The 27,509-nt window shown below is 34.7% G+C and overlaps 4 protein-coding genes across 8 annotated transcripts; 2 read left to right on the forward strand and 2 right to left on the reverse strand.

Moving 5' to 3' along the window:
• Positions 1 to 873: 873 nt before the first annotated feature.
• Positions 874 to 5,766, forward strand: LOC133286397 (oligopeptide transporter 3). Its single transcript, XM_061483807.1, has 6 exons — positions 874 to 1,607; positions 2,084 to 2,181; positions 3,042 to 3,611; positions 3,956 to 4,211; positions 4,344 to 4,526; positions 4,624 to 5,766. The coding sequence occupies exons 1-6, from the start codon at positions 1,098 to 1,100 to the stop codon at positions 5,236 to 5,238; spliced, it is 2,232 nt and encodes a 743-aa protein (XP_061339791.1). The 5' UTR covers positions 874 to 1,097; the 3' UTR covers positions 5,239 to 5,766.
• A 1,890-nt stretch (positions 5,767 to 7,656) lies between these two features.
• Positions 7,657 to 19,127, reverse strand: LOC133286430 (SNF1-related protein kinase regulatory subunit beta-2-like). Its single transcript, XM_061483847.1, has 4 exons — positions 18,695 to 19,127; positions 18,010 to 18,188; positions 17,771 to 17,933; positions 7,657 to 8,356 (listed from the first exon to the last, which is right to left on the reverse strand). The coding sequence occupies exons 1-4, from the start codon at positions 18,821 to 18,823 to the stop codon at positions 8,030 to 8,032; spliced, it is 798 nt and encodes a 265-aa protein (XP_061339831.1). The 5' UTR covers positions 18,824 to 19,127; the 3' UTR covers positions 7,657 to 8,029.
• A 3,650-nt stretch (positions 19,128 to 22,777) lies between these two features.
• LOC133286441 (acyl carrier protein 3, mitochondrial-like) lies at positions 22,778 to 25,030 on the forward strand. Of its 5 annotated transcripts, none has more exons than XM_061483860.1 (3): positions 22,778 to 23,000; positions 24,202 to 24,438; positions 24,607 to 25,030. In XM_061483860.1, exons 2-3 carry the CDS (start codon positions 24,244 to 24,246, stop codon positions 24,796 to 24,798), a joined length of 387 nt encoding a protein of 128 aa, XP_061339844.1. In that variant the 5' UTR covers positions 22,778 to 23,000; positions 24,202 to 24,243; the 3' UTR covers positions 24,799 to 25,030. The 5 variants fall into 5 exon arrangements, with proteins under 5 accessions (XP_061339844.1, XP_061339845.1, XP_061339846.1 ...); XM_061483861.1 differs by having other exon boundaries at positions 24,215 to 24,438; XM_061483862.1 differs by having other exon boundaries at positions 24,233 to 24,438.
• Positions 25,031 to 25,343: 313 nt separating this feature from the next.
• On the reverse strand, positions 25,344 to 27,294 carry LOC133286415 (uncharacterized). Its single transcript, XM_061483829.1, has 2 exons — positions 27,054 to 27,294; positions 25,344 to 25,678 (listed from the first exon to the last, which is right to left on the reverse strand). The coding sequence occupies exons 1-2, from the start codon at positions 27,292 to 27,294 to the stop codon at positions 25,344 to 25,346; spliced, it is 576 nt and encodes a 191-aa protein (XP_061339813.1).
• Between the last annotated feature and the right edge of the window lie 215 nt (positions 27,295 to 27,509).

Raw genomic sequence — 27,509 nt, forward strand, 5'->3', positions numbered from 1 at the left:
AAATCACTATAGTTAACTTTTTTTGAGTAAACTGTCACACTTATTGAATGAGATTAATTTCTTCATAACTTGGAGCATAATAATTTTTATCACTAGCTTCAAAGTGTTTTTTTTTTTTAGGAATTGAACTTATGACTTCAATATTAATGATGAGTGATTTGGATAATTTATACGAGGATATGGATTTAAAACAAAAATATCAGTGTTGCTATTGTATATTAAAAAAAAAATCCATTTCCGGTATAACGACATCCAACCACCGAGAATACTTTTGAAAAATATATATAAACAATATGTTAATATTTAATTAGCTTAACATATTTAAATAAAGGTAAGAAATAAATTTATTTTTTACATATATAAAAATATGTGAAATTCATATTTTCTCTTTTTTTTTTCTTCTTCTCACATAAAGACAATTTCTTCTGTACATTGAATATATCCAATTGGGTACATTTTTTTCAAAAAGAAAAAGTTTTCTTCCTATTTAATCTATGTTTTTTATTAAGTATTTCCCATCAAATTCACATTCTTAATTTTTGGGGACAAATATATGATGTATCGGATACATCAAAAGAGTGAGCCTCACGTACTTTTCACACAAGCCCCACACATTTTTGTGCATGTAAGTGTTTCCACATGAATCTCACATACTCACCACACGTGTTCCACACACTTTTATATGTGTGTAAATATTTCGACATGAGCTCCACACACTTTCCACACAAACTTCACACACTTTTATGTGTATATAAATACTCTTACGTGAGCTCCATACACTTCCACAGTAGTCTCTCAGATTTTTTTAATATAGTCCAGAATCACCAGTATCCTTCTGCTAAAAAATTGATAGCCCTTTTTTTTTTTCTTGATTCTCTCTCCTCTCTTTCTCTCACCTCATTCTCACCAATTTTTTTTTCTCTTGAGTATAACTGTGGAGGGACATTTTGGGCATCCGACAGTCTTTTACTCTTTTTATAAGTACCCCTCATAGAGAATTTGTTAACCATGTTTTTGTCCAACTGTGTCACAACCTAAATTAGTCACGTACTACCCACTAACTGTGCTTATCGTTTTAACGCATCTTTCAGGCTTCAATGGTGCCCAATAATCACGCTCACAATAGTACGGACACCGAAAAGGCGGCGAACGGAGGACCTCCCGGCGGAGACAGATGTTCGGTGGAGGAGGTAGCTCTGGTGGTGCCGGAGACTGATGACCCATCACTACCAGTGATGACTTTCAGGGCATGGTTTCTGGGGATAACATCTTGCATCCTGCTCATCTTTCTTAACACCTTCTTCACATTCAGGACTCAGCCTCTCACCATCTCAGCCATTCTCATGCAAATCGGTGTTCTTCCCATAGGAAGGTTTATGGCTGCAACTCTTCCAAAAAAGGAGTACGATGTTCTTGGAAGGCGCTTCACCTTGAATCCAGGGCCTTTTAATATGAAGGAGCATGTCATCATCACCATCTTTGCAAACTGTGGTGTTTCCTTTGGAGGGGGTGATGCTTACTCCATTGGTGCCATTACTGTTATGAAAGCTTATTATAAACAGAGCTTGAGCTTCCTCTGTGGCCTCTTCATCGTCTTAACTACACAGGTTTGCTTACTATGCTCAAAAGTTTGCATCTTTGGATTTTGGGTCGTCTTTTGCATTTTATTCACTTTTTTTTTTTTTTAGTTATTATATAAATTTATTTATTTTTATTATTTGTAATTACTAGAAAATAAATGAAGTAAAGTTTTTTTTTTTTGTACATGAAGTAAAGGTTTTAGTTAGTTATTAATTTGTGTTTGGATAAAGATTTTTTCGGGGACGCAATTGCCAGGAATTTTTGTGTGTATGTTTCTTATTAAAAGGAAATCTGTCTTAGAGATCTGTGAAGGTTGAAGGTTCTCTCCAGCTGTACTTTATTTTCAATATTAAAATCTGTTTCGTCTGTATTTGTTTTGGTTGCAGTTAACTCTATCTTTAATTTATTGAATTTGCAATATAAAATTTTTCCTTCTTTATTTATTTGGAGCAAATATTGTGTGATAAATTTTTTTACTTAATTGTTCTAAATTGAGTTACAGATGTTGGGTTATGGATGGGCTGGGATTCTGAGGAGGTATCTGGTTGATCCCGTTGAAATGTGGTGGCCAGCAAACCTTGCTCAAGTGTCTCTCTTTAGGTTCATTCTTGCCTCTTTCTTCATATATTATGTTTTATTATTTTGAAACTGAATCATTAAAAGTCCTTTGGTAGTTGCTAATATTTTTATACAGTATACATTATTTACTCTGGTCTCTGTAGCCCTCGGTTTCAATTTAATTGTTTTAAAATCATTTCCTTTTACTGTGCAATTTTTGTAGAGTTTTTCCTCCTTTAACTGCGGTCCTCGGTTTTGCAAATTAGTGAATTCATATAAGCAATAGGAACTTTCCAATGAACTATTGTGCACATAGATATATTGTCTCACTAACGCTCACTTCAACTAAAGTCATAACAGATGCAGAACTTTACTTCTATACTTATTTTATAAACATAAAGGTGTTATTGCAAAAGAACTAATATGGAGTTAAATCCATAAAGATAAATCGAATCTAGTTTGTCATTGAATATTAATTCCTAGCTTGTAATTGGTAACACGAAAAGACATTTTGTTTAACATCAGTGCGCACAACCAGTATACCCAATTCACAGTTGTAAGAATGGTGCAAGCATGCCGCTTCACTTTTTTATGCAGTGGACTGAGCGCATCTTCATTGCTGAAAGGTTCATGTCATAGTTGTCTTGTTCGATTAGTGTAATATTCTCTTGACAAGAGAGCATAACATTGAAAGGGAAAAGGTCAAATAGAAGATATATTAATATTATGCTATCAATGTTTCATTGGCTACTATAGAATTGGCATATAGGCAACGATTTAGTATCTTCCCCAAAAGAACTCACGCAACAGCAAACACAATTTTTTTTGGAAAATTCTTCTATTTGCTTGTTTATTATATCCTCTAATGTTATTTTGATTACATCGGTTACCTTATGCTACAGGGCACTCCATGAAAAGGAGCACAAAACAAAAGGTCTTACAAGGATGCAGTTTTTCCTCATTGCCATGGGTCTAAGCTTCTTGTATTATGCACTCCCTGGCTATCTGTTCCCCATCTTAACATTCTTCTCTTGGGTCTGCTGGGCATGGCCAAATAATATCACAGCACACCAAGTCGGATCAGGTTATCATGGACTTGGGATTGGTGCCTTTACACTTGATTGGGCTGGGATTTCAGCTTATCATGGCAGCCCCCTTGTTACACCATGGTCTTCCATTGTTAATGTTGGGATTGGATTTATCATGTTCATCTACATACTTGTACCTGTATGTTACTGGAAGTTTAACACTTTTGATGCTAGGAAGTTTCCTATATTTTCCAATCAGTTGTTCACGACCAGTGGACAAAAGTATGACACTACCAAGATCTTAACCCCAGACTACGATCTTAATGTTGATGCATACAACAAATACGGCAAGTTATACCTCAGTCCTCTGTTTGCATTATCTATTGGATCAGGCTTTGCTAGATTTACGGCAACGCTCACTCATGTTGCACTCTTTCATGGCAGGTAGGATGCTAGCAAAGCCTTTATCATAATCTATATTAATGAATCACTTGAATATATGATCAGATTGATAGTAAGCAGTTTCTGCATTGAATTCTGAGTGATAGTTGTATATCTGAATGCATGATATGTTATATTTCTATATGTTAGATATGGAAATAGATCAGAAGATTTTGATACTACAGTGCTAGTATTTTTCTTCTTTATTATGTCCCTTCAAAGTTGAAAAATAATTTTCTCATCGAGTGCTTTAAGTTAAATCGCTGAAATACAGAGAGATTCATGTAAATTAAGTGCTCCGTGATGGGACATTTTTGGTTGACTCTGAAATTGTTTCCTTTTCGCAGAGACATATTGAGACAGAGCAGATCAGCAATGAATAATGCGAAATTGGATGTACACGGTAGACTCATGAAAGCTTATAAACAAGTACCAGAATGGTGGTTCCTCATTTTATTATTTGGGAGCATGGGGCTATCCCTGGTAATGGCTTTTGTGTGGAAAACGGATGTGCAACTGCCATGGTGGGGAATGATCTTTGCTTTTGGCTTAGCTTTTGTTGTTACCCTTCCAATTGGTGTCATTCAAGCCACTACCAACCAGGTACTCACTCCAATATCCTTACTGTCTCTAGTGTATCATTGTCCTCGATCATAACATGCTATTTTGATGCAAAGTGGGAAGCAATAGGAGTTTCAAATTTCAACATGAATTTTTCCTGTGGTTACCTTGCAGCAACCTGGATACGACATTATAGCACAGTTCATGATTGGGTATGTCCTTCCTGGAAAACCAATTGCAAACTTGCTCTTTAAAATATATGGGAGAATCAGCACCATCCATGCTCTCTCTTTCTTGTCAGATCTCAAACTTGGTCATTACATGAAAATTCCTCCACGATGCATGTATACCGCTCAGGTCTTTGCACCTTAACTTGAAAGTCTCCTAAATTAAGTCCTTTTTCTCATTACTTATTTTTGTCTTTTTTTTTGTTTTTGTTTTAATTTCTAAATAGCTGGTGGGAACTCTAGTTTCTGGTATAGTGAACCTTGCAGTGGCTTGGTGGATGTTGGATGGCATTAAGGACATTTGTATGGATGACAAAGCTCACCATGACAGTCCTTGGACTTGTCCCAAATACAGAGTTACATTTGATGCATCTGTTATATGGGGTCTGATTGGACCAAAGCGCCTATTTGGACCAGGTGGGTTGTACAGGAACATGGTATGGTTATTCCTCATTGGAGCTGTGTTGCCAGTTCCTGTCTGGGTATTGAGCAAGATGTTCCCAGACAAGAAATGGATTCCATTGATAAACATACCAGTTATATCTTATGGTTTTGCTGGAATGCCACCTGCAACTCCTACCAATATTGCAAGCTGGCTAGTCACTGGAATGATCTTCAATTACTTTGTGTTCCGTTTCCACAAACGTTGGTGGCAGAAATACAATTATGTTCTGTCAGCAGCACTGGATGCAGGCACAGCTTTTATGGGTGTTCTAATTTTCTTTGCACTGCAAAATACAGGCCATAATCTCAAATGGTGGGGAACTGAATTGGACCATTGCCCGTTGGCTACTTGCCCAACTGCACCAGGAATTGTGGTTGATGGTTGTCCAGTTTTCTAATAGAGAATCATAATAGGTTTATCTTTTCTTTTCTTTTTCTTTTTGCTTTTTGAAGGGGGGAAAAGGGTGTTTGGGAACTCAGTTAGGCTTCGAGTGAGTATAGGGTGAAGGGAATAACCAATTCTGTACATGGTTGCTTGTTACCTACGTCATATGCCTGATAACAGTTCATTGGTAACGGAACAAAGTATGACTACTACTCATGCTTAGTAGTGGCTCGGAATCTAATTCTAAAAAGAATAGACAGGATGCATGTAATCTCATGTAATGGACGTCTAACATTGGCGTCTCGGTGTATCTCTATTGGTTAAGAGCAGGGAATATTTAACAAGTCACCACTTGGCAACTTTCTTCCCTTCTCATCTCTACTTTTGAGGTGGCAACATAAGCAGAAACGCTATAACGTTAGTTTTTTCTTTGGGTTGAATAATACATTATCCTATCCTTGGAGTTCATCTGTGCTACTGTTTTATAAGCCATAAAAGTACGAGAATAGCTACTTAAGAAAGCTTTTATTTGCCAGAAGGGGCAATCACACTGTCATATATCAAATAAATCCCAACTTCAATTATATGGTACATATAGTCCACAATTTCAATAGGTTATACTTAGTCCACGACTTGCTTTAACTCATGTTTCATGCATATGACTTTATGTTAAAATCATTGTGCTTGAAGCCTATGATTTTACTTTAAATTTTATTTTATTTTATTTTTTAAAAAAACTTACTAAGTTATGCGTTACACTCAAATTCCTAAACTTATACCATTTTAAGAAATAAATATGATACCAAGTTAAGAATTTTGAATCGCAACTACATCACATGTGAAAAAGCCTGATTTTTTTTTTGTTTTGTCGTCATAACGAAAATCCTCAGCGTTTCATCAAATGCAAAACTTAAAGAACTAATTTAATCATACTCAAGATTTGGTACCACAAATATTTCACTTTGCAGGTCCTTAATTGTATCCCACATAAAAATTGGAAAAAATAAACCTAAATATTGGTAAAACCTGCATCGAACACTGATTAGGTAGAGAAAGGTGAAAACTACAGATGTGGATTCCCAATACCTGTGCAGGTCTGGTCAGCGGGAGACAGAAGAAATGAGCTGCACTGGATTTTTAAGGTTGTGTAATTAGTTTGTCTTTTATTTTCTTATTTATATGTTTTTACCAATGATTATAAAAAGGGAAATGCTTTTCTCCTTTCACATGAGACAAGATTTTATTCCTACACATACATCGACTTTCGTGCCAAGCTTTTGTTTTTGTTTTTACTTTTTTTTTAAATTGCTGGTCCCACTTTTTTGTCTCAGTAGGAGACAACTCTTCTCTACTGTTAAAGGAGAAAAATATTCCCCTTATAAAAATATCACATTGCTTTCAATGTTTTTTACTTTGTGATAGGATATTGTAACAATCAATTAGTGTTACTATTAATGTTACCACCAATCAATTTTACCGTTAGACCGATTATGTTGATCTAACGACTATATTTATTTTCATCTTTATATAATTATGATTTTCCATATTTAATGTGAGATGCAAAGGTGAAAATAAATATAAAGTATTAAATATGAGAAATAATAACCATACAAATATAGAAATAAATATAACCGTTGGATCAACATAATCGATCTAACGGTGAAATTGAGTGGTAATAACATTGTTAATAACACTAATTGATTGTTAGTTGTTACAATATCCTTCTCCTTCTACTTTTATGATTTTGTGAAGAAAATCGTTAATTCTAACATTTCTATTTACAAAATAATGAAAACAAGATAAAAACAAGATGGCATTTTTATAATTCTAAATAAAACCATATCAACTAAAAATAGAAATAAAAAACAACCAAACATATCCTAAATTGCGGAATTTACGTAAATCTATCTCTAACAAGTTTTAACAACACAATCTCAAGAAAAGGAGAGGATCCATGTCTAGAAACCACGCTTGAAGTTTCGACGGGGTTCTTCCAATTTTTATAATTTTCAGTGGCTATTTTCAAATTCCAAAATTATGAAATATAAAGCACCATAAAACGCATTTCATGACAGTTGCCCAGAAATTCTCTGATTGAAAATTTAGTCCAAAGAAAGAGGGTAGATAAAGAAAGCAGTAAGCATCCTTTCTTTCTTTTCTTTTCTTTTCATATTTAACCTTGTAATAAACAACCCCATAAACGCACGAGTTATGACAAACAACGCAGACTAACATAAATGCACATGTAAAACTATGTAGCCAATTTATTAAAAAAAATTAAAAAATTAAAAAAGCTCCATCATACCACCATAAGGTCAATTCACATGGAAATAAATCCCAAATATCTTGAATACATGCTCAAACCCGAAACAAAACCCCAAACCCAACCACCATTGAGCGCAAGAAAATTAGAAAATCAAAATAGGGAAGGGAAAAAAAAAAAGCAATCTGAGAGTATCTAAAAAAGAAAATGCACGTGGTAGATATGGGTTGCAAAATAGCTTAACCAACAAATTGCTCTTCCAACTATACATGATAAGAACACTTTTAGTAAATTATTTTTATCCTTATAATCACTCAATTAAAATTCCTAGAGAAAGCACCACCAAATATTTAAGAATTGGAACTAAATTGTCTGATAATTGGCCATTAAGCAATCGCATTATATGGTATACAATCTTAACTTTCGTGTAGTGACCGTTATGTAGCTTATCATTTCTCTCTCATAACTATATTACGTGAAGCTCTATTAACTATAATAGAAGGCGTTAAAAACTATGGTCCATGTCATTTATGTTTACGGTTTACCTCTGCAAAGATTTGTACAGCACCACAGTGACATATTTGGCGAGAAACCGATGAGTTGTACCAAGGGCAACCACTGAAGGACTGCTCTTTCCTTTCTGCATGTAAAGATGATTGAGCACTCCATGTTGAGGTCTTGGCATAGCAGGTATGATTTCCAAACTTGTTGCAGGCATATTTAGTAGTGTCATTTGCAAGTGTGGAGGAACTAATGTGGGCTCCTTTGCATAATCTTCAGAACTAAGTGGTAAGTTGTTATAACTCGTGTCTGGTGATTGAGGAGGTTCGAAACTAGAAATGCTTCCAATGTCTTCAGGGACATAATCCTACATATATTAAATAAAATCACTAGTCTTGATTTAGATGTCATTGGCTTGGAGCACTAAAAGAATGCAGACATTTAATTTTAATCATAGAGAATATTTTTACCACCCTTCTCCATTCCTCTGGCAAGAAAACGCAAGCTTTATTGACTCTCATTTATGGGATAGTAGAGTGCCATGAGAACATTTAAAAATATGTAGCTACATAAAAATGAAAAATAAAATAAAATGGATAACTATTCTACCACAACAATTGCAAAAATTAATCCATGCACATTAAGGGTGGATATTCAATAATCAAAGAAGATTTCCACAGCTACTTAGCTACAAAGTGAAGCAAGTACAAGACAAAGTGGCGTGTCACTAAAAGTAGTGTAGTCAAAGGCATTGCTGAGACAAGGCTAGAAGTAGAAGGGGTCAGTGCTTATTGGCACTTTAGGAGCACCTTTCTGAATAACGGGGAGGAAAAAAAAAAAACTCTGAAAGACCAGCCATGTAATTTGTCAAGTTTGATATTAAGGGGGTAAAACAGTTAGAATAGTAAAAGATGAACTATTTGTCAGACTTTAGGACTCTTACCAGCAAGCAGCTTAGGGCTTTGTAAATTGAACAACATAATCTTAAATTTTTACTATGAATGTATGCTTGAGTAGTTAATTTATAAGAGAATCAATGCAAAATAGTCAAATGTTTTCCTATTTTCTTTTTCTAAGGTTAAATTCTTTCTTTAGTAAGGTGTGTGCTTTTTGTTGCCTCTCGCTCCCCGCTCCCAGCACCTTTTTCCTTTAACTACCGTCTCTAACACAGACAAATATATTGTATAATTAACCAATTCTACTTTTATCCTAGCTAGAGAATACTGTTTGTGATGTAGCACCAAAATTTAAGTATTTAAATTATCTCTTCCTACCCCCCCCCCCCCCCCCCCCCCCCCCCCTCTCTCTCTCTCTCAAAGCTGAGTTTCCTTACCACCCAGAAAACTATGACCCAGTCATTCTCAACAGCACTTGAACCAAGAAAGATCAAAAGTCCAATTTGCAATGTGTTCCATGCCAGTACAGTGATTGTTATGTATATATGGAAAAATAAACAGGCATACCGAATCTAAAGCTTTGAAATTTCAGTTCAGTACTTTTATCCAAGATATTCAAACATTCTAATGACTCCAGTAGTTGTTGGGTTTGCTCTTTTACTAAAGCCCAAATGGGTTATTAGTATGAGAAGAGCCCAAGGAACCTAGAGCCCAATGAGCTAGGGTTTCTTGGAACCCATATAAATAGTACCTCTTAAGTCATCAGCCTAAAAAAGGTCTTCTTTGTGAGAAAGAGGCAAGCTCTGAATCTAATCAGTGCCCACACACTTCCCCTTCCTCCTCGAGAGATAGTTTGGAAGATCTGCCACAGTCCAGCTACAAGGAGGTTGTTCGTGCTGCGGCGCTGAGGTGAGCTGTTCGTGAAGAGGAATCCTACAAGGAAAGATTCTACACGAGACCTGCGCACCGAGAGGTAATTGTGAAACAAGGATGATTCGGTAAGCATACCAATGTACTAGGTCCTAAACCGCTTCCGCATAAATCTAAGATTTCCTACAATTGGTATCAGAGCCTTGGCTGTACATTGGTATGTGAATCTAGTTTCACTATTCATGTAATTAGTTTTGCTTCTTGAAATGTGGCACCTAGGGTTCTAGGATTATGGTATGAATCTAGCATGTGCATTTTATAATTCATTTTCATAAAAGTTTAAATTTTAATCGATAAAAATGCTTTAATCCATGGTTAGGGTCTCTCGTGTATTTCTCGATTTGTAACAAGGAGGCTAATCCCATATGATTAGGTTTCCTCCTTGCTGTTTTTATTTATTTTCGGAATTTCTGTGTATTTTTCCAATATTTTGTAAAAGTTCAAGATCGAGAAACCGCGAGTAAGATGCGCAGTCAGTACTGTCGGAGACTTTTAGAGGACTTCCCGATCTCGGAATGGGGCGATCTATATATGGTTGGAAAGATGACGGAAAGACGAACGCAACGGTGGGTGGATCGTCGCCATCGGAGCCTTCACGCGCCTCCACGCGCCTCCACAAGGGTATGAGAGTGGCCGCCACTCTCCGGAAAAGAATGGGAGAGTGAGGGAGCGTCCGGCCACCTTTTTGGGTGATTCCGGCGGCGGTGCACTCGTCTCTACGTGGCGGTCCTTCCCCTGGAGTTTCAGCTTGATTTGACTTCGGGTGACGGCGCGGCAGACCTGACGGCTAGGGTTTCTCTTTCGCGTCCTAGGGTTTCTCGCCAAAGGATTGGGTCTTTGGACTTTTGGGCCCATGAAACCCTAAAGGGGCTTGAGACAGATACTATGGGCTAGGCGAAAGTCGAATTCCAAAGTTGTATTATTTAATTTAATTTTATTTTATTTTCTTTAAAATAGGAAGGCCATGGATTAAAGTAATTATGATTTATTATTTAATGCTTTTATTGATTGGTATAAATTATATGATTGATAACATGCTTTATTGCGATAACATGCCATATAGAATAAGTGGTGTCATATTATTGCATAACTTGTATGATTGCATGAGCATAATAGCTATTATGTCTTCAACGAGTAGTATGATAGTTATTATGAGATTATTTAGATTTTAAATCATCCTAAGAAATTAATTAATAATTATTATGATTTTTATTAAAAATCTAGATTAATAATTGAATTAATTAATTTTGGATAATTAACATCAAGACAAATAATCGTTATGGAAATTATTTTGATTTCAAATTATCCTCATAAATGATAATTATTATGATTGTTGCAATCTAGATTAATAATTAAGTCAGCTATTTGGATGATTTAAATCTAGAAAAATAATTAGAGAAAATTTCCTAAGAGAATTCTTTTATTTTGCGAGTAATTTGTGGGTTTTCTGAAATGGTCATAGAATAACACACGCTGCATACAACCTTCATGTATCATGATTGTTTGGAGCACACGCTGACGTAAAGTGACCGGATTTCAGGACCTTAATGCTTTCAAAATTATGTTAAGCTTAGTGCACGTTTATCGGCGCTCTTACTTATATAGTTTTTGAAATCGAACAAAGGATACTCTCAATTAAATAATTCTTGGAAATTAGAAAATGTTGCTTATGTTGAATGGAAGGAGATTTAAATTAAGAGATTAATTTAACCTTCAAGCGCATTATAGGACCATTAATAAAATAATCATGTGAAGTCCCATCGAATAAGCATGATTGGATTTTATTAGATTGGACTTAAATATCTATGGGAGGAGACTTAAATTAAGAAATTAATTTATCCTCCAGGTGCATTGTGGGTCTATCAATAAAATAATCATGTAAGGCCCCAACGGATAAGGATGGTTGGATTTTATTGGGCCTTAATAATTTCAAAATTTTAATAAAGTATTGTACGGCCCATCGTCGATAATACTAAGTTATTAAAGATAATTTTGAAATTAAACAATGAATTCGACTGGGCTTATGAAAATTCTCAAACAAAAATGTTGAATGGGTGAAGGTTTTAAAAATTAATTAATTTTAAAACCTGCGGGCTCCATTTGTGGGTTTATTAGTGAAATGGTTATCGCTGAAGCCCCATCGGATAAGGATAATCAGATTTCACTAAATTAAATCTTAATAATTTCAAAATTTTAGTAAAGTATTGTACGACCCATCGTCGACAATGCTTAGACACTAAGGATAATTTTGAAATTAAACAATGGTTAATTACATTCAACTTTGGTAAAATTGTTAACCCTCCCATCGAGGCTCTGGCAATGGCACTGAAGGCCCAAATAACAATTTTGGTTTTTACAAGTGACTTGCCCATCGTAAGCCTTGTAAAGATAAACTGAAGGATTGTTAACAATAAACAAGAGTAGTTATGAGAATCTACTTGCACTTCGTTTGTTTATTGCATTATTTGTTTGTAATTGTGTGCTTTATATGTTTTTTTTTTTTGATATTGTTCTAAAACATGGAAGCTAAAATTTGTCCTGACAATGCTAGGGCCATAGCAACCTGCAGAGGATGCGTCTAAGGAAACTAAGATGCATTTCTCAGATTAGGAAATGACAAATATGGTAGTTCGCTGCTATATTATTGTCAGTCTTTCCAAATACTTGCAGAAGCCAGTGTACATGATTAAGAGTGGAGTAAAAATGCTTCAGACTCTTAATGACATGTTTGCTGCGTCTAGCAGCTCTGCTAGACAGAATGCAGTCGGTGCAGGTTTTGCTAAGAGTCTTGTTAAATCCAAAGGGAAACCCAAGGGTGGTAACAAGAACAAAATGACTTGGTTATCAGTTGTCAAACCAGTTGCTATGAAGAAGCCGCAAGGCAAGTTCTTCAAGTACAGACTAAAGGGACACTAAAAGAAAAATTGCCCAGAGGTGATGAAAAGAACCAGACATGGGCATATCAAGGCCTGATCAGTGAATGAATTATTGATTCAGGAATCACTGATTATGTTTGTTACTCTTTGTAGTAGTTCAAACATGGCATACCTGTCAGCAATGGACATAGATATTTTAAGCTTGAAAATGGGAACTTGTGTCTGCATTTGCAGTAAGACAAGTTATTTATAAGACTATGGTTTTGGGTGACTGTTTATTTGTTCCAGATTTCAAGAGGAATTCAATTTTTGTTAGTTGTTTTGGTTAAAACATGGGTTGACAATGCAATTGATTCCTCAGTTACATTTCGAAGTTCATCTTCGTCTTGTTTGTTCTGGTACATTGTTTAAATAGTCTTTATTATCTATGTCCTATAACCTTTTTAAATTTGTTATGATGAATGGAAAGGATGATGAACAAGGATTTTCACCAAAGAAATAAAAGTTTCAAATGAAACATAACTTTGGCCTTTGTGATTGAGTCACATTATCTCAAGTAGAAAATATGTTTTAGTTAAAAGAGATACTGAAAGTTCAAGAATCTTTTAACTAACAGCTACATGTTAGTCCTATTTGGAAGGTAAAGTGGCCAAGCAATCCTACAAGGGCCAAAAAGGTTTGCGCAACTATTCAACTGGAACTGGTACATACTAATGTATGTGGACCAATTAGCGTTCAGACCAGAAGAGGTGATGAGTACTTCATTATATGAATGTTTACTCTGGATTTGGACAGATGAACCAAGTGCGCCATAAGTCTAAAGCTTTTGGAAATTCCAAGAGGTTTAGTCTGAGGCAGAAAAGCATGTAGGTGTTCAAATCAAAAACCACTTTGGTCTACTAAAGTGTTTGGCTACCTGTCTGGTAATTTCAGGTCTTACCTGATTTAAGAGGGGATAGTTTTCGTAACTGTCAACTCTAAGAACGCATTAGTTGAATGAAGTTGCAGTATGCAAAAATCAAACATTTCTAGACTTGGAGAAGATCATGTTCAGTTATTCATCTTTGTCAATGTTGTTCAAGGGAGATGCCTAAGAGAAGGAAATGTACCTTTTTAACTTGGTTCCGTCAAAGTTTGTTGTAAAGACACCTAAAGAATTATGGAAGGGGTGCAAGCCCAGATGAAACCATATTCGAATTTAGGGTGCTACGACACACGTCCTACAACAGCAGTCAAATGAGATGGAATCTTGTATGGAAGTGTGCATATCTTTTGGCTACCCTAAGAGAACTAGGGATGATTTCTTATTTAGTCTTAAGGACAAGATAATCTAAGTAAGCACTCACATGATTTTCTTAAAGGAGGACTAGATAAGAAATTATAAGCTCTTAAGTTAGGTTATTCTTGATGAGATTTATCTCAGATCAAGAATTTCCAGAATCTCTAGAAGCTTCATCCATTGTTCCCTTGATTGTTCAATAGGGGATAGATATATCTCTAAGTGAACAAACAAGAGAACCATGATTGGAAATTCAACATGATAATATATAAGTGAAACTAGTAGAAATATTAGTATCACATGTAAAGGAACAATATCAAGGATAAGCGGATCCTCAAGAAATTGAAGATCCATCATTTGACCCACTCTTTGTTTTACCTATAAATACACAAGGTCTAGTGCAATACATTCGTAGTGGGAGAGAACCTTGTTAACTCTCAAGTTGTCTCTTGTTGAGTGATATTTATCCTACTAGTTACGATAATGCACTAGAAGATGTTGTTGATCAAGTGTTGCTCAGGCTATGAACAATGAGTTGAAATACTTGTATTTCAACTCCGTTCGGTCCTAGTAAAGACACCAAGAGGGGTAAAACCCACAAGGTGCATGTGGACATAAAAGACAAAGAGAGGATGGACAGAAAGGTGAAAACCTTCAAAGCTAGCTTGGAGGCATTTTTTGCCAGACGCCATGCTTGAGTCTATCCAGATTCTCTTAATTGCTATAAGTCTCAATTATGAGATTTCATTTTGGGAGTTGGATGTCAGGATATCTACATACAACAACCAAAAGGGTTTATAGCAAATGAGTAGGAACACACGGTATGCAAGTTGTGAAAGTCTATTTCATAGACTTAAGCAAGCATCCAGGTCTTGAAACATCAGTTTTGATCAGGTTATCAAAATTTTGATTTTGAGAGAACCTTGATGAATGATGTGTATTTGTATGTAAAGGATACAACGGAAGACAGTAGCTTTTCTGGTACTTTATGTATATGATATGCTCCTTATTAGAAACAATGTGGAGGTAATATCAAACATAAAGAGTTGGCTAAGTTAGTGTTTTGGTATGGAAGTACTGGGGAAGCCAATTATATTCTTGGTATAAAACTCTTATGAGACCAGAAGAATAAGTTGTTGGCATCACCTCAGGCTACTTACATTGACAAAACCCAAAATTCAACATGAGAATTCTAAGAGAAGAATTATAATTCTCAGATGTGGAATCCATCTTCCTAAGGAGTGACCAAAGACTTCTAAGAAGGAAGAATGCATGAGCAAGATATCTTATGCTTTGGCAAAGGTAGACTCACGCATATCATGTTGGGCGTTAAACCAGACATCTGTCACGTAGTGGGAGTAGTGAGATAGTACCATTTTGAACCTAGAGAAATACTAGATTATTGTTAAGCATGTACTCAAGTATCTTTGGAGAACGAGAGATCATATGCTGGTATATTCTAGTGGGAGTCTTGAAAAGCTGAGTTTTCAAAAATTCAGTTATTTCAAGTGGATATTGACTCAAGAAAATCAACCTCGAGCTATGAGTTTTTCACTAAACTCAGATAGCATTAGAGGTGGATCTTGCAGACCCAGTTACTAAGAGTTTGCCTGAACTTGTGTTCGAGAGGCATGTTACTTCTTTGGGTCTAAGGAGGATCCCAGACTTGCATTAAGCAAGTGAGAGTTATTGGTTTCATTGTGCTCTTGGAGTAAGACGATGAAACAATAGAATAATTTTCTGAATTTCATAAATAAGATTTTATTTATTTATTTTGCGCACTATTTACAAACATAAAGGTCCGGATCAAATTGTGGAGTATATGATCATATGGATACGTTCATAGAGGACATGATCATAGGATCTCACAATTGATGAATGGATTCACAGCTGTTAAATAAAGTTGGGCACTTTATTTAGGCTGCAATATTTTATGAAATGGTTTTGTCTGAATCATTGTAAAATATTGGTGTGAGTTAACATTCACATCGAAAGGATCAAGGAGAGATTTGATTAAGGTTGTTTTTCTGTCATAAGGTATCAAATCTCTAGTTAACTATAGTTATGTAATTGCTCTTAATCCTGAGTTTATTATAAATAGGTAATCAAATAGTTTTCATTCTTTGATTTACCAACGGGTGAGGTTCGATCTATTGACGGCCAATAACTCGGTATTTTGGGAGTGAGATTATTTGATTATCGGTATTTATGAGATAAACAACATGGAATTTGTAGGATATGTCCCCTTGATATGTTTCGGTACTTGGATATTAAAGACACTGGCCAGTGCATGTAATCCATTAGAGAAACTATCATAGTCAATGGAATAAATAATTGATTGAGTTACAGAAAACTTGTCAATCAATTATAGACATTCTACAAAGGGGCGATGCATATTCATGTTATAAGTGTTGTTAATCTTGGAGTTCAAGTTCGGGCTTTTAGTGGAGTAGCACCGAATTAGATAATCATTCGTTGATTATCAAGAGCCTTGATTAATAACAGATGGTAGATCCCCAAGCTAGCTTGAGACAAGGGATGGGGTATTTTTCGGATAGATGATGACTTATGGGTTACATGATCTTGGGTTTTACGACTCAAGTTTGTATCCAAAAGAGCAAGTGGGAGATTGTTGGGTTTGCTCTTTTACTAAAGCCCAAATGGGTTATTAGTATGAGAAGAGCCCAAGGAACCTAGAGCCCAATGAGCTAGGGTTTCTTGGAACCCATATAAATAGTACCTCTTAAGTCATCAGCCTAAAAAAGGTCTTCTTTGTGAGAAAGAGGCAAGCTCTGAATCTAATCAGTGCCCACACACTTCCCCTTCCTCCTCGAGAGATAGTTTGGAAGATCTGCCACAGTCCAGCTACAAGGAGGTTGTTCGTGCTGCGGCGCTGAGGTGAGCTGTTCGTGAAGAGGAATCCTACAAGGAAAGATTCTACACGAGACCTGCGCACCGAGAGGTAATTGTGAAACAAGGACGATTCGGTAAGCATACCAATGTACTAGGTCCTAAACCGCTTCCGCATAAATCTAAGATTTCCTACAGTAGTCTGCCTATGTTTACAAGAAAAGAAAATTCAAAGCTTTGTGCCTTTTAAGCAACATCCGACACAAAGAGTAACAATAATTTCATCTATTAGTATAAAGAAGCATCACCAAGCAGTGCTACCATCAAGAATAAGCAGCAAAATACAAGTTATCATCTCACCAGCACAGCTGATACTTCCTTTCACAAGTCAAAATGAATGAAAAATATTCATATGTGACTACAGATATGAGAAAGCATTGGTTGAATATCTTGGGACACGTTGAAAAGTATGTTTCTGAAATGAGTTTGGGATCATATGCATCTGAAACAAAATTCTTGCAAGAAGATGAGGGATACTTGGTCAAAGAGTGTGAAGTAAGTTAAAAATAAAAGACATCCACCGAGAAAATTCCATGGTAGGGGCAAATTAGACATAAAAAGAGTACCAGCTCCAACAAAAAAAGTGAAAATTAACAAATGCTTCATACTCATAAAGGAGAGAAAAGTGCACTCAAACGGAAGTTGCTGAAGAATAACAAGGCTGGCCCTTTACAATTTAATCACACAGGGTTCATTTTGTGCACTAGTCATTTGGTATATCTTGGACTTACTGAAAAAATTATCATGTTGTTCATTTAATGCTCTGCAACACAAATTTGATATCAAAAGCATCATCCTTTTCTTAACATGAAAATAATTCATCAGATTAATATGCATGCAATGATTGTCACATATTGATTTTGTTTGCATGCTAAATATGTCAATACTACCTGTAAGTCCAAGATGTTGTAAGCATTCTCAGCATCATCTTTGGCCCATGGCAAGTCTGGAGTGTACCTCCACCGTCCATCCACAATAAATCTGTACTGGTAAACACCAGACGGCAGTACCTTCATTAATGTGAAGTCTTTCCCTGATCTCTGCAGGGGCATTCTGATGAACAAGGAATAATAGAATTTAAATAAACAGCCATTGAAGACAAATAAAGATGATGCTAGAGTTTCCAAACCTTGTTTTCCAATTATCCCATGATCCCTCCACAGCTACTTCTTTTCCATCATAACTCCAAGTAATCATTGTTGGAATTCCTAGTTCACTGTACATATCTTCATACCCTAAAGTCGTTTGCATGCAGGAATGATTTGGAACATGCATCTCATACGGTCTTTGTAGAGGAATCACTGGGACCTATAGGGGGGGGGGGGGGGGGGGGGGGGGGGGGGGGGGGGGGGGGGGGGGGGGGGGGGGGGAATCATTGACAACTGATGAAAACAGAAATTCCAAAGAACAAAGTTCAGAACCAGGTTTAATAGAGCTTCTAAATTACAGTCAATAAAAATTGTGAAGCTCAAATGTCCAAAGCAGTACGGCACACAGCATACAGTGATAAGGTAAGCATGTTATGTGTTTCAATGATCCAATTACCAAAAACCAAAACCACAAGGTGAAAGCATGGACGGGAGGGAAAAACACACACACACACAGACACAAAACAAACGAGCTTTAAAACTTGATTATCCACGTTGGGGATTTGCATCAAACAGATAGTGTGCGGCAGGAGTAGTTTTTGTCCCCAAAAACAAAACGAGTGCGAAATTGTCAAGACTCGTGGAACCAAAAAACTGAATAAAAACCTGTGTGAATTGCTTGTTTGGAAAGGCATTAAGTGGAAGAGATAGAAAAAGGGAAGTTACTTGAGGAGTGAAGATGAATGGAGAATGGGTAGCCGTAGGGCTGGTAGGGGGAGACTGACCCATCGGGGGCACAGTTGCACAACCTTCTTGTTCTTCTTCTTCTGAAGGATTTCCATTCACATTCCCCATCGTTTCATAAAGAAAACGAACCTTGTCTTTGTCTTTGTGTTTAATAAGAATAAGAATACAAATTGAGTAGATACAACTTTAAGAATAAGAAGCACTCAAGGAGCGGGAGCAGGTAACCATAATTGTAATTATAAATATATAATAATACTTTCCGACGAGTTTGGAGGATATTAGATTTAGGGATGAGCATACATATCATCATCATGTTGCTTTTCTGAGCATACATATCATCATCATCATGTTGCTTCTCTGTTATTATTTCATGACCATAATATGCATATGTCATAATTCCCAGTATCCCTTTCTTCCAATTCCCATCTTCTCCATCCTTTTCCTTCACATCACACACACCTCTTTCCCAATCTTTTTTTTTTTCGAAAATCATAAATTATTCTACCTATTATTTATTCTGTTTATCTTTATTTATTATCCTTTAATACTATTTGATCATAATTTCAATTACATTTTTTATTTCTCTTTTTTGTTAAAATTTTGATCTACTGATATTGAAGAATAGTAAATAAAAGTAAGTATAAAAAAATAATAGATAAAATAATTTATCATTTTAATAAAAAAATTTATATTTTCTTTCCTCGACACTACTTCTTTATTTGTCATTCTAATTTTACGAAGGAGAAAAATAAAATAAAAAACTACCAAATTTAACTTAAAATACAGTTGTTTCAATGACACAAAATTGTGTCCATGACAAATGTTTTCCCTTGATTCACATTTTCATTACCCTCCTAAAATTTTCTTTTCTACTTTCTGTTTTTATTTTCTATTTTTTTTTCTATGTACTACTGTCATTGTATAAGTTTCTTCTAACAAAACTCTTTTAAAAATCATGTTAAATTTAAAAGGGTAAATTTGACAAAAAAGAAGAAGGTGAAATCCTTTTATTAAACATTTGAACTTAAATGGTCACGTCCTTTCTCATAAGATTTTCCCCCCGCACTTGCTTTGGAGTTCATTATGTCTGATTATGTTACATTTTTACGAGAATCTATTTATGATATATTTAATAGATGGGAAAATATTTTCTGCATCTTTTTATGTCACAGAGAAAAAAAAAAGGAGAAAGAGAAAGTTAAAACTGATAGATCCCATCCCTTTTTCTCTAGGTGGCAGATAAAAAATTTCTGCCATAGATGTAGAAAATATTTTCCGTTAATTGGATTGATAATTTTTAATTTGATATAATTATTTAAAATAACTAGTTATGATTGATATAAAAAAGATAAGTGACATTCTTAATGAGATCAAGTTTTTACAATATTATAAAGGGGTTTACTTCCATCATGTTACTCATGAGTTTGGTGGTGCCCACAATTTTTTTTATTTTTTATTTTGAAAAAGAAGGGCTAAAAAATCGAAGTATCAGTAGGAAAATGATTTTCTTTTCCTGTGACATAACATATACATTTCTCTATTATAAAATAGAAATAACGTATTATATATTTTTAAAACGTAAAACAATTAGCATGTGACAATGTTCAAAGTGGTTTAAGGCCCCAAAATTTGTGACTCCCTCGTCGCAGTACAGCCACATTCATGTAAAACCTCTCAATCAGCAAGAACTTCAACGTCTTCCCTACCTTCACTCCCTAGTATTTTATTCTCTGTTATTCTCATAAGAACTAAATTCCTCGTGTCAAATAATAATCGATAATCCCCAAGCAATAGATAATATAATACATATTATATGCCATGCAATGATTATAAGACTAAAACCAGACGTTATACTTTTACTTTAGTAGGAAATGTTGTAGAGTTGTTATGCACATCTGACTTATTTTCAAAATGGACAACAGGTAGAAATTTGATAAATTCACACTAAATAAGGAACAGAATAACTCGGGAATAGATCCTCTCATATAAAAAAATAGTCATGTGGTCATGTTATTTGATCACAATCACTCATTTAAATATTATACATTTTTTTTTCTCTTATCTCATCATAAGTAAGTGATTATGATCAAATAACATGACTACTTTCTCACCAGTGGCATAGCCACATTATATTTAGGTAGGGTCGGGGCCTCGGCTACATTTCCATAAATTTTATTTGTTATAGGGTTCATTTTTTCTGCAATTACTCCAGATAACTTATCTGCAGTAAACCAATACGACGTCGTTTTGGGACAAAAATCATGGTGTTTTTGTAATTTTAATTTATTTCAGGATTATAATAGTCTTTATATTCATAATTTTTTAAAATTTCAATACCAAAACGACGTCGTTTTGAGAATAAATGCAGATAACTTATCTACATTAACTGCAGAAATATTTTTCCCTTTGTTATATATAATTATATAAGTATTTATAATTGGACCCTAACTAAAATTGTAAGTTGGCCCTAGCTAAAATTGTAACAATGATAACCGACGAAGATTTGGAACTACTTTGCTTGTACGATCATATAACAAATTGCTTTCTTTCTAATTTCTTCTTCTTCTTCTTTCATCTTTTTTCAATTAGGGTTTTCTTCTAACTTTTTTTTTTCTTATTCGCACTCACCACCCAGAACCCAATCATTCTGTGGTACACAATGTTTTGTTCCTTACACAAGATTTTAGGTATACATATTCTTGGAATATGTATTGGTAATTATATTGTCCGCTCAGAGAAATTCTTTATTTTTGCTGACCATAATTATTTATTGGGTATTTTTTTTTTGATAACAACATAAGAGAAATTCATTCTCCTTTTTTTTATTTATAACTTTTTTTTTGTGCGATTGTATTTATTGATTTTATTTCTTTTGAAAAATGGAGTGCTGTTTTACATTTACTTTTTTTAAAAAAAATTATTTTAATGTATAGTTACACTTGCTATTGGTAATGAAATTGAATTGTTTATTGGTGTTATTTGTATTTGATTTCACAACAGGAATGAGAATTTTGACGATTAATCAATGAAAATTGTTAAAGAGAAAAATCAATGAAGATATATGTATATGTATATATATGGAGTATGAAAATTTCTTCTTGTACATATTCATTAACAACTTCTTTGTTTTTTTTGTATTTTTAAAATATCTAAACACTGATTAAATGATTTATCTAGATCCAATGTCATTTAAATGATTGTAGACATTTGTTGCTGATTGTTCCATAGTTCTTTTTAATTGTGAAGTTTGTTGTCCCTTTACATTGATGTTCTTCCCAAGTCACGACTAATGGGATAAATGGGCCAAGTTAGACCAGGCTTTGACTTTGATAGCCTAAGCCTATGTAAAATATTTAGAACCTATACTGGCCTATTAGCCTATTAAAGACTTGATTTATAGGTCTGGCCTGACCTATTATAAAAAACTAAAAACTAAATAAATTTGGTAAGCAAAAACTAAAAAACTTAATTCGACTTGTAAGGCCTACCGAGTTACAAACTAAAGTTTATAGGCCCAAACCAAATTAAAATATAAAAGATAAAAAAAATTATTCACAAAGATCACATGAAATAAATTTTCATTAATATCATACGAAATAAATTTTCATTAACATCATATTAAATAAATTTTCATTAACATCACATGAAATAATGTTCATAAAGATCACATGAAAATTTTATATATGTATATATATATATAATTTGCACTTTCTTTACTAATTTAAGTTTATATTATATTTTAAATTTTAAATAAATATTTATTATTTGTTAAAATAACATCAATCCTATTATTTTAAAAATTTTAAGTAAATTTTTTTCATAATAGATTTGTATAATTACGAAAATATTTTGATAATTTAATATGTCAAATTTTTTAGTCCTGACTAAAATTAAACCGCCACTGTTTTTTCACGTAAAAAAATCTATTCCTGAATAAATCAGCTTAAAAAAGAAAGAAACAAAAACTCTCAAGGAAAAAGGTCTCTATGAGTTATGACCTATTCTTCTAAGCTTTGTTTTTTGACTTGTTAATCTAGACAAGAATAGATAGGTATACATAGATAGAGGGCCATGCTGTATCCACTCATCCACGATCGAGGCCTAGTCCACTGGGTCCATAGCACGATAACTCATGCTATATTGGGCTATGCATAATCGTCCTTCCTATCAAGAGCATAAGATTTAGTCACAAGTCACAACACACAAGAAGAGAAGGGGTGTTTCTTGTTTCATCTTTCAATTTCAAAGAAGCATTCGACTCTCTGTTAAGCAAAACATCAAACAGGTAGCCGACCAACCCATTCGTGGTCATATCTGAACAAATCCCAGTCACTTGTCCATTTCTTTCTTTGCGTCCTCCTTTACTTTTTGAGCTATTTAATGTTTTGAGTAGCTTTTCTGGTTTTGGCCAAATACTGTTTCAATTGCCCACTGCTCCTGACTTCTGGGACATTAGTTTTTGATTCCTGGTTTTGTTCTTGTTGGAATTAATACTCACTGATTATGCCTACATCAACATGACATCACATTATAGGTTCATGTCTAGAATTTATTTTAATCTCTCTAGTTGAAGAAATAAGTTCACAACACGGCATGCTAGGGAGAATCAACCATAATGAGGCATAGCCATATTATATCCCCTGGAAATTCGTGTTCTGCTTCTGGGAGAGAAATGGAAGAAAACTGCTACATAAACTCTTAGGTATACAAAAAAACACAACTAGTGTGCACATCCATTGAATTGTATGTGGAATTGCAGGGAGGGAAACGTGTCTTCTGACCCTGACTCTGACCCCTGACTGACAGTACACTGCATGATTCTAGGTATAAATCCAATAGTATAGAAAGGGATGTGACTTTTTTTGTGTGTATAGAGTTACATACTCAAATTAGCAATAAAAGAAAATGCTCAAATCTTGTAAGGTCTGTTGCTTGCATTGAGTTACCTCTCTAGTGATCAAGGAGTTTGTTGGAAGTTTTTCTATTTTCCTTGATCGAATGTAATACAATTCCTGTTGCCAAGGAACAAGTACCATTCTTTGACTAAATTGCTAGAAGACAAAAATGTCTATATAATCTTTAGGTTCTTTCTAGTGATATCTTGTATGACAAGAGATAAAGTAGTATAGGCATTTGAGACCTTTCTAGTCTCAATTATTTCTGCTGATATATTGAGCTACAATCTTTACTGCTCATAAACCTATTGCTTAAATATATAATTTTTGTTGTACAGTCAAGTTCTGTTCCTAAGATTTTCATCTTTCCTTGTATTTGCTTATTTATTGATTTTGAAGGGCACTTAAGTTTTTGTTCAATGCAAAGCTTATATGATTAAAATGTTTCCTTAGCTTAAATTATTTTGTAACTGATTGTGTGAAAGTATCTATGCACTGTTTTGAATGAGGGAAAGGAGGAAAAATCCTTTATTATTGGCACTTTTACTCTTTGATCATACCTAGTATCTTTTCAAACTAACTGGCTTACAGCACTTTGAAATAGTGCTTCGATCATTTGCAGATTTCTCAAATATGCAAAGCATAAAGAACTCTATATTGAGTCATGTGAATTTGAGAAGGTCGACTGAAAGATGGTTTTTTGCCAGGGATGAGAATGCGTTTGTGCATTTGAGATGTTGGTGCTCTTTAACCGGTGCCAGCTCTGATGTGATACTGAACCGAGTAATTGGTCTGGTAAAAAAGAATGATAAAATTGATGCCACAAAGGTATTGAAGTTATGGTCAAAATTTAACTTACTTTTTTATATGACTATATTTTAGTGCTGGCTAGTCAGTGTATGTGTTTTTACTATTAAAATGTGAAAACTAAATATTGCTAGAGTATCTTTTTTATCGAAGGACAACATTGTAGGAAACTTATGTTTCTCTGTGCAGGTTACTGAAGCTGCTGATTTTCAAAGAGACTTGAGCCTGGACAGCTTGGATAGGGTGGAGCTTATTATGGTTCTTGAAGAAGAATTTTCCATCGAAATCCCTGATGAGAAAGCAGATAAGCTTACTTGCTGTGCAGATGTTGCAAAATACATAGCCTCCGGAGCTGACCAGAAAATTTTGGGCAAGCACTGACTTCTCATGTTGTTATGTTATTCTAAGGTTGTGGCATACAAGATTTGTGTGGTTGAGCCATATGGATCTCTGCTTAGTCAGCTTGGTTGCAAATATGAATGTTAGTTGATCCACATGTTGCAAATATTATAATAATAGGAATGTTAGACACATTTAGTTAATTATTGGTTCCAAGGTCCTCATGTTTGGATATTGCACGTGGAAATGGCCGGTTTGAAGAATATCTCGTAATTGGTCCATACCAAATTCTTATATATTATATTCGTGTGCATGATAATCTTCGCTGAACACTTTTAGGATCATTCTTAGTTCTCTGTATGACCAAATACTAGTGGTCGTTAAACACATATCTAACAATCTCACGCAACTCTCAAATTTCACACATGTATATTTTACAAACTGACGGGTGCTACATATATTGTGTGTAATATGTACTGCTAGATGTTTAAAACCCATGCAACCCAACACTGCGACTAAAGCGCCATCCAAGTGAGCCATGGTGCTGTTACTAATATTTAAGCACTTTGTTTCGAATCGCTTTGTCTCTACTCCTTTCCCCCATGTATGCTTGGTGCGTGCAGTGGCTCGGAAGTTGAATGCTGCATCCTTATATTTCCGGCATTGTAGGTGCGGATGCCATTCCCAAATGAAGAAAGCTCAAGTCCCTTGTATTTCTTGACATGAGCTGGCCGACAAAGTGATCCCTTTGGAATACGATGAACTTTTACTGCACATATCTTTTCCAAGTTAGGAATAGCATGAAGGTAAGAAGGGAGGTCCACCATAAAATCTCCAAATTCATCAGTGACCCCTTGTGCTACCATTGGTTTTCCTTTCCCCTCGCTGGCATGGCTTTGGCAGTTGACAGCAACCGAAGCTCCTGCATCAATCTTAAATATTTAACCGAATATTTTGGAAACTGAAATTATTCAATGCTTGTAGTTGCGTCAAATTTCAAGAACTGCAATTAGAACGGATTTGCATTCTCTCATTTTCATTAAGAACATAGCAGTGTAATGTGATGATAGATAAAGACAAAAATATTTCTGCACAGATTAGTGAACCACTGCACGCATAACGCATGGTGGTTCACTGTACAGAAAAACTTGTAGGGGGCTTAAAAAAAACATTGTTGTCAACTTAAAAGTCATATGGTTGTCTTGCAATAACTTGATTGTGAAACTCTTTTATTAGGCTTGATTATTCGTATTTAATGTTTTTAGAAAATGTGCTATCGTCCGTGATATTAACAAAAATAAAATGGCACAGCGTAACGTTGTTTTCTTTTTCTTGGAAACCATATGTTGCTGTTGTAGTGTATAATATTTTCAACAAGTTATCTCTCTATTTCAGGGATCGATTTTGTGGATGTGGGCTTCTACAGTCTGCAAATCTTTAACAAGAAAATATGATAGTTAACTCGCATGTTTATTTGGAGATCCAGGACGAATACTTCTGAGACCTGAAGATAGATAATTCCACATCACTAAATAAATTAGAACCACAAGAAAGTTCAATTCCACTATATACCTTCCAACAAAACTAAATAAATAATTGCAATTATTATAATTGTATAGCATAAAAATAGTTTTTATTTATATTTTGTTAGTTTCCATAGTTCACAAGTTTTTTTCCCTTGCTTACCATTATCATTATATAATATGAGGAACAAAAGGAGTTTTCTTTTTCTTCCCCTACCATTTGGCAGGAGGGTTAGGGATCATTGTCATCATATTTATCTCTACCATTTTTCTTTTCATTTATGTTACAATCAATCACAGACATCTGATCAATAATTTCCAATGCGATTCATTAAATTTAATTTGAAACAAAAGTTTTCTTCTATTCTGAAGTAGAAATTTTACCAAAACGTGAAAGCAAGCTTTTGGTTTGTCACCAAACAATGGAACACCAACTACCTGTAGATCTTCAGTTGTGCAACATTATTAGTCTTTGTCTTTGGCCAACGGGTTTTTTATTTTCATTTTCATTTTCATTTTATCTTCTTAATTTGATTTTCTCAATATAACAGGCAAGTTCATGATTGGCGATTAGCTAGCTTGAAAACTTAATGAAATATATATATATATATGGAGAATAATAAACTGTATATTCTCTCTAATAATCATCTAATTAAAACCCTATATTTGCTATAACATTATATAATAAATTATAAGGTATATATATGTAACATATATTATATATAAAAAGACAAAACATGATTAAAAGGTACTATAGTTTAGAATTCCACATACCTGGTATTGGCCATGCATGAGGTTGATCACCATTATGGAAACGTGCCTCGCAATTAACTGACCCTGTAACGAGGACTGTAGATAGCCTCTCTTCTCCATAGCCAGCCATTTGCACCACTTCATCTCTGCTTAATAACTCGAACAAAGGGTTGTCTTGTCCTGCTGCTGGAGATCCAAGCACGAAGACCAAACAGAGGAAGAGCAGCATCACAAGGGCGTGGCAGCCGCAAAAGTTGCTCATCGTCTTTGTGTGTGTTTATGTTTGTGTTTGTTTAGCAACTTTGGCTTTACGTAACATATATTGAACCCCTCGACGCAACACAATAAAATGAAGCGCTACCTCTTCCCTTTTATATATAAGCCAATCCATCCTTCCATTTCCCTCTCAAACTACAGTTTTGCCCTTATAGGTTTGACTTTTGATGTTTAATTAATCAAATATATATTCATGTGTGA

Source organism: Gastrolobium bilobum, unplaced genomic scaffold (genome assembly GCF_033153095.1).
Source record: "Gastrolobium bilobum isolate Gb01-03AN ecotype WA unplaced genomic scaffold, APGP_CSIRO_Gbil_v1 utg16135, whole genome shotgun sequence".
Taxonomy (NCBI): Eukaryota; Viridiplantae; Streptophyta; class Magnoliopsida; order Fabales; family Fabaceae; genus Gastrolobium; species Gastrolobium bilobum.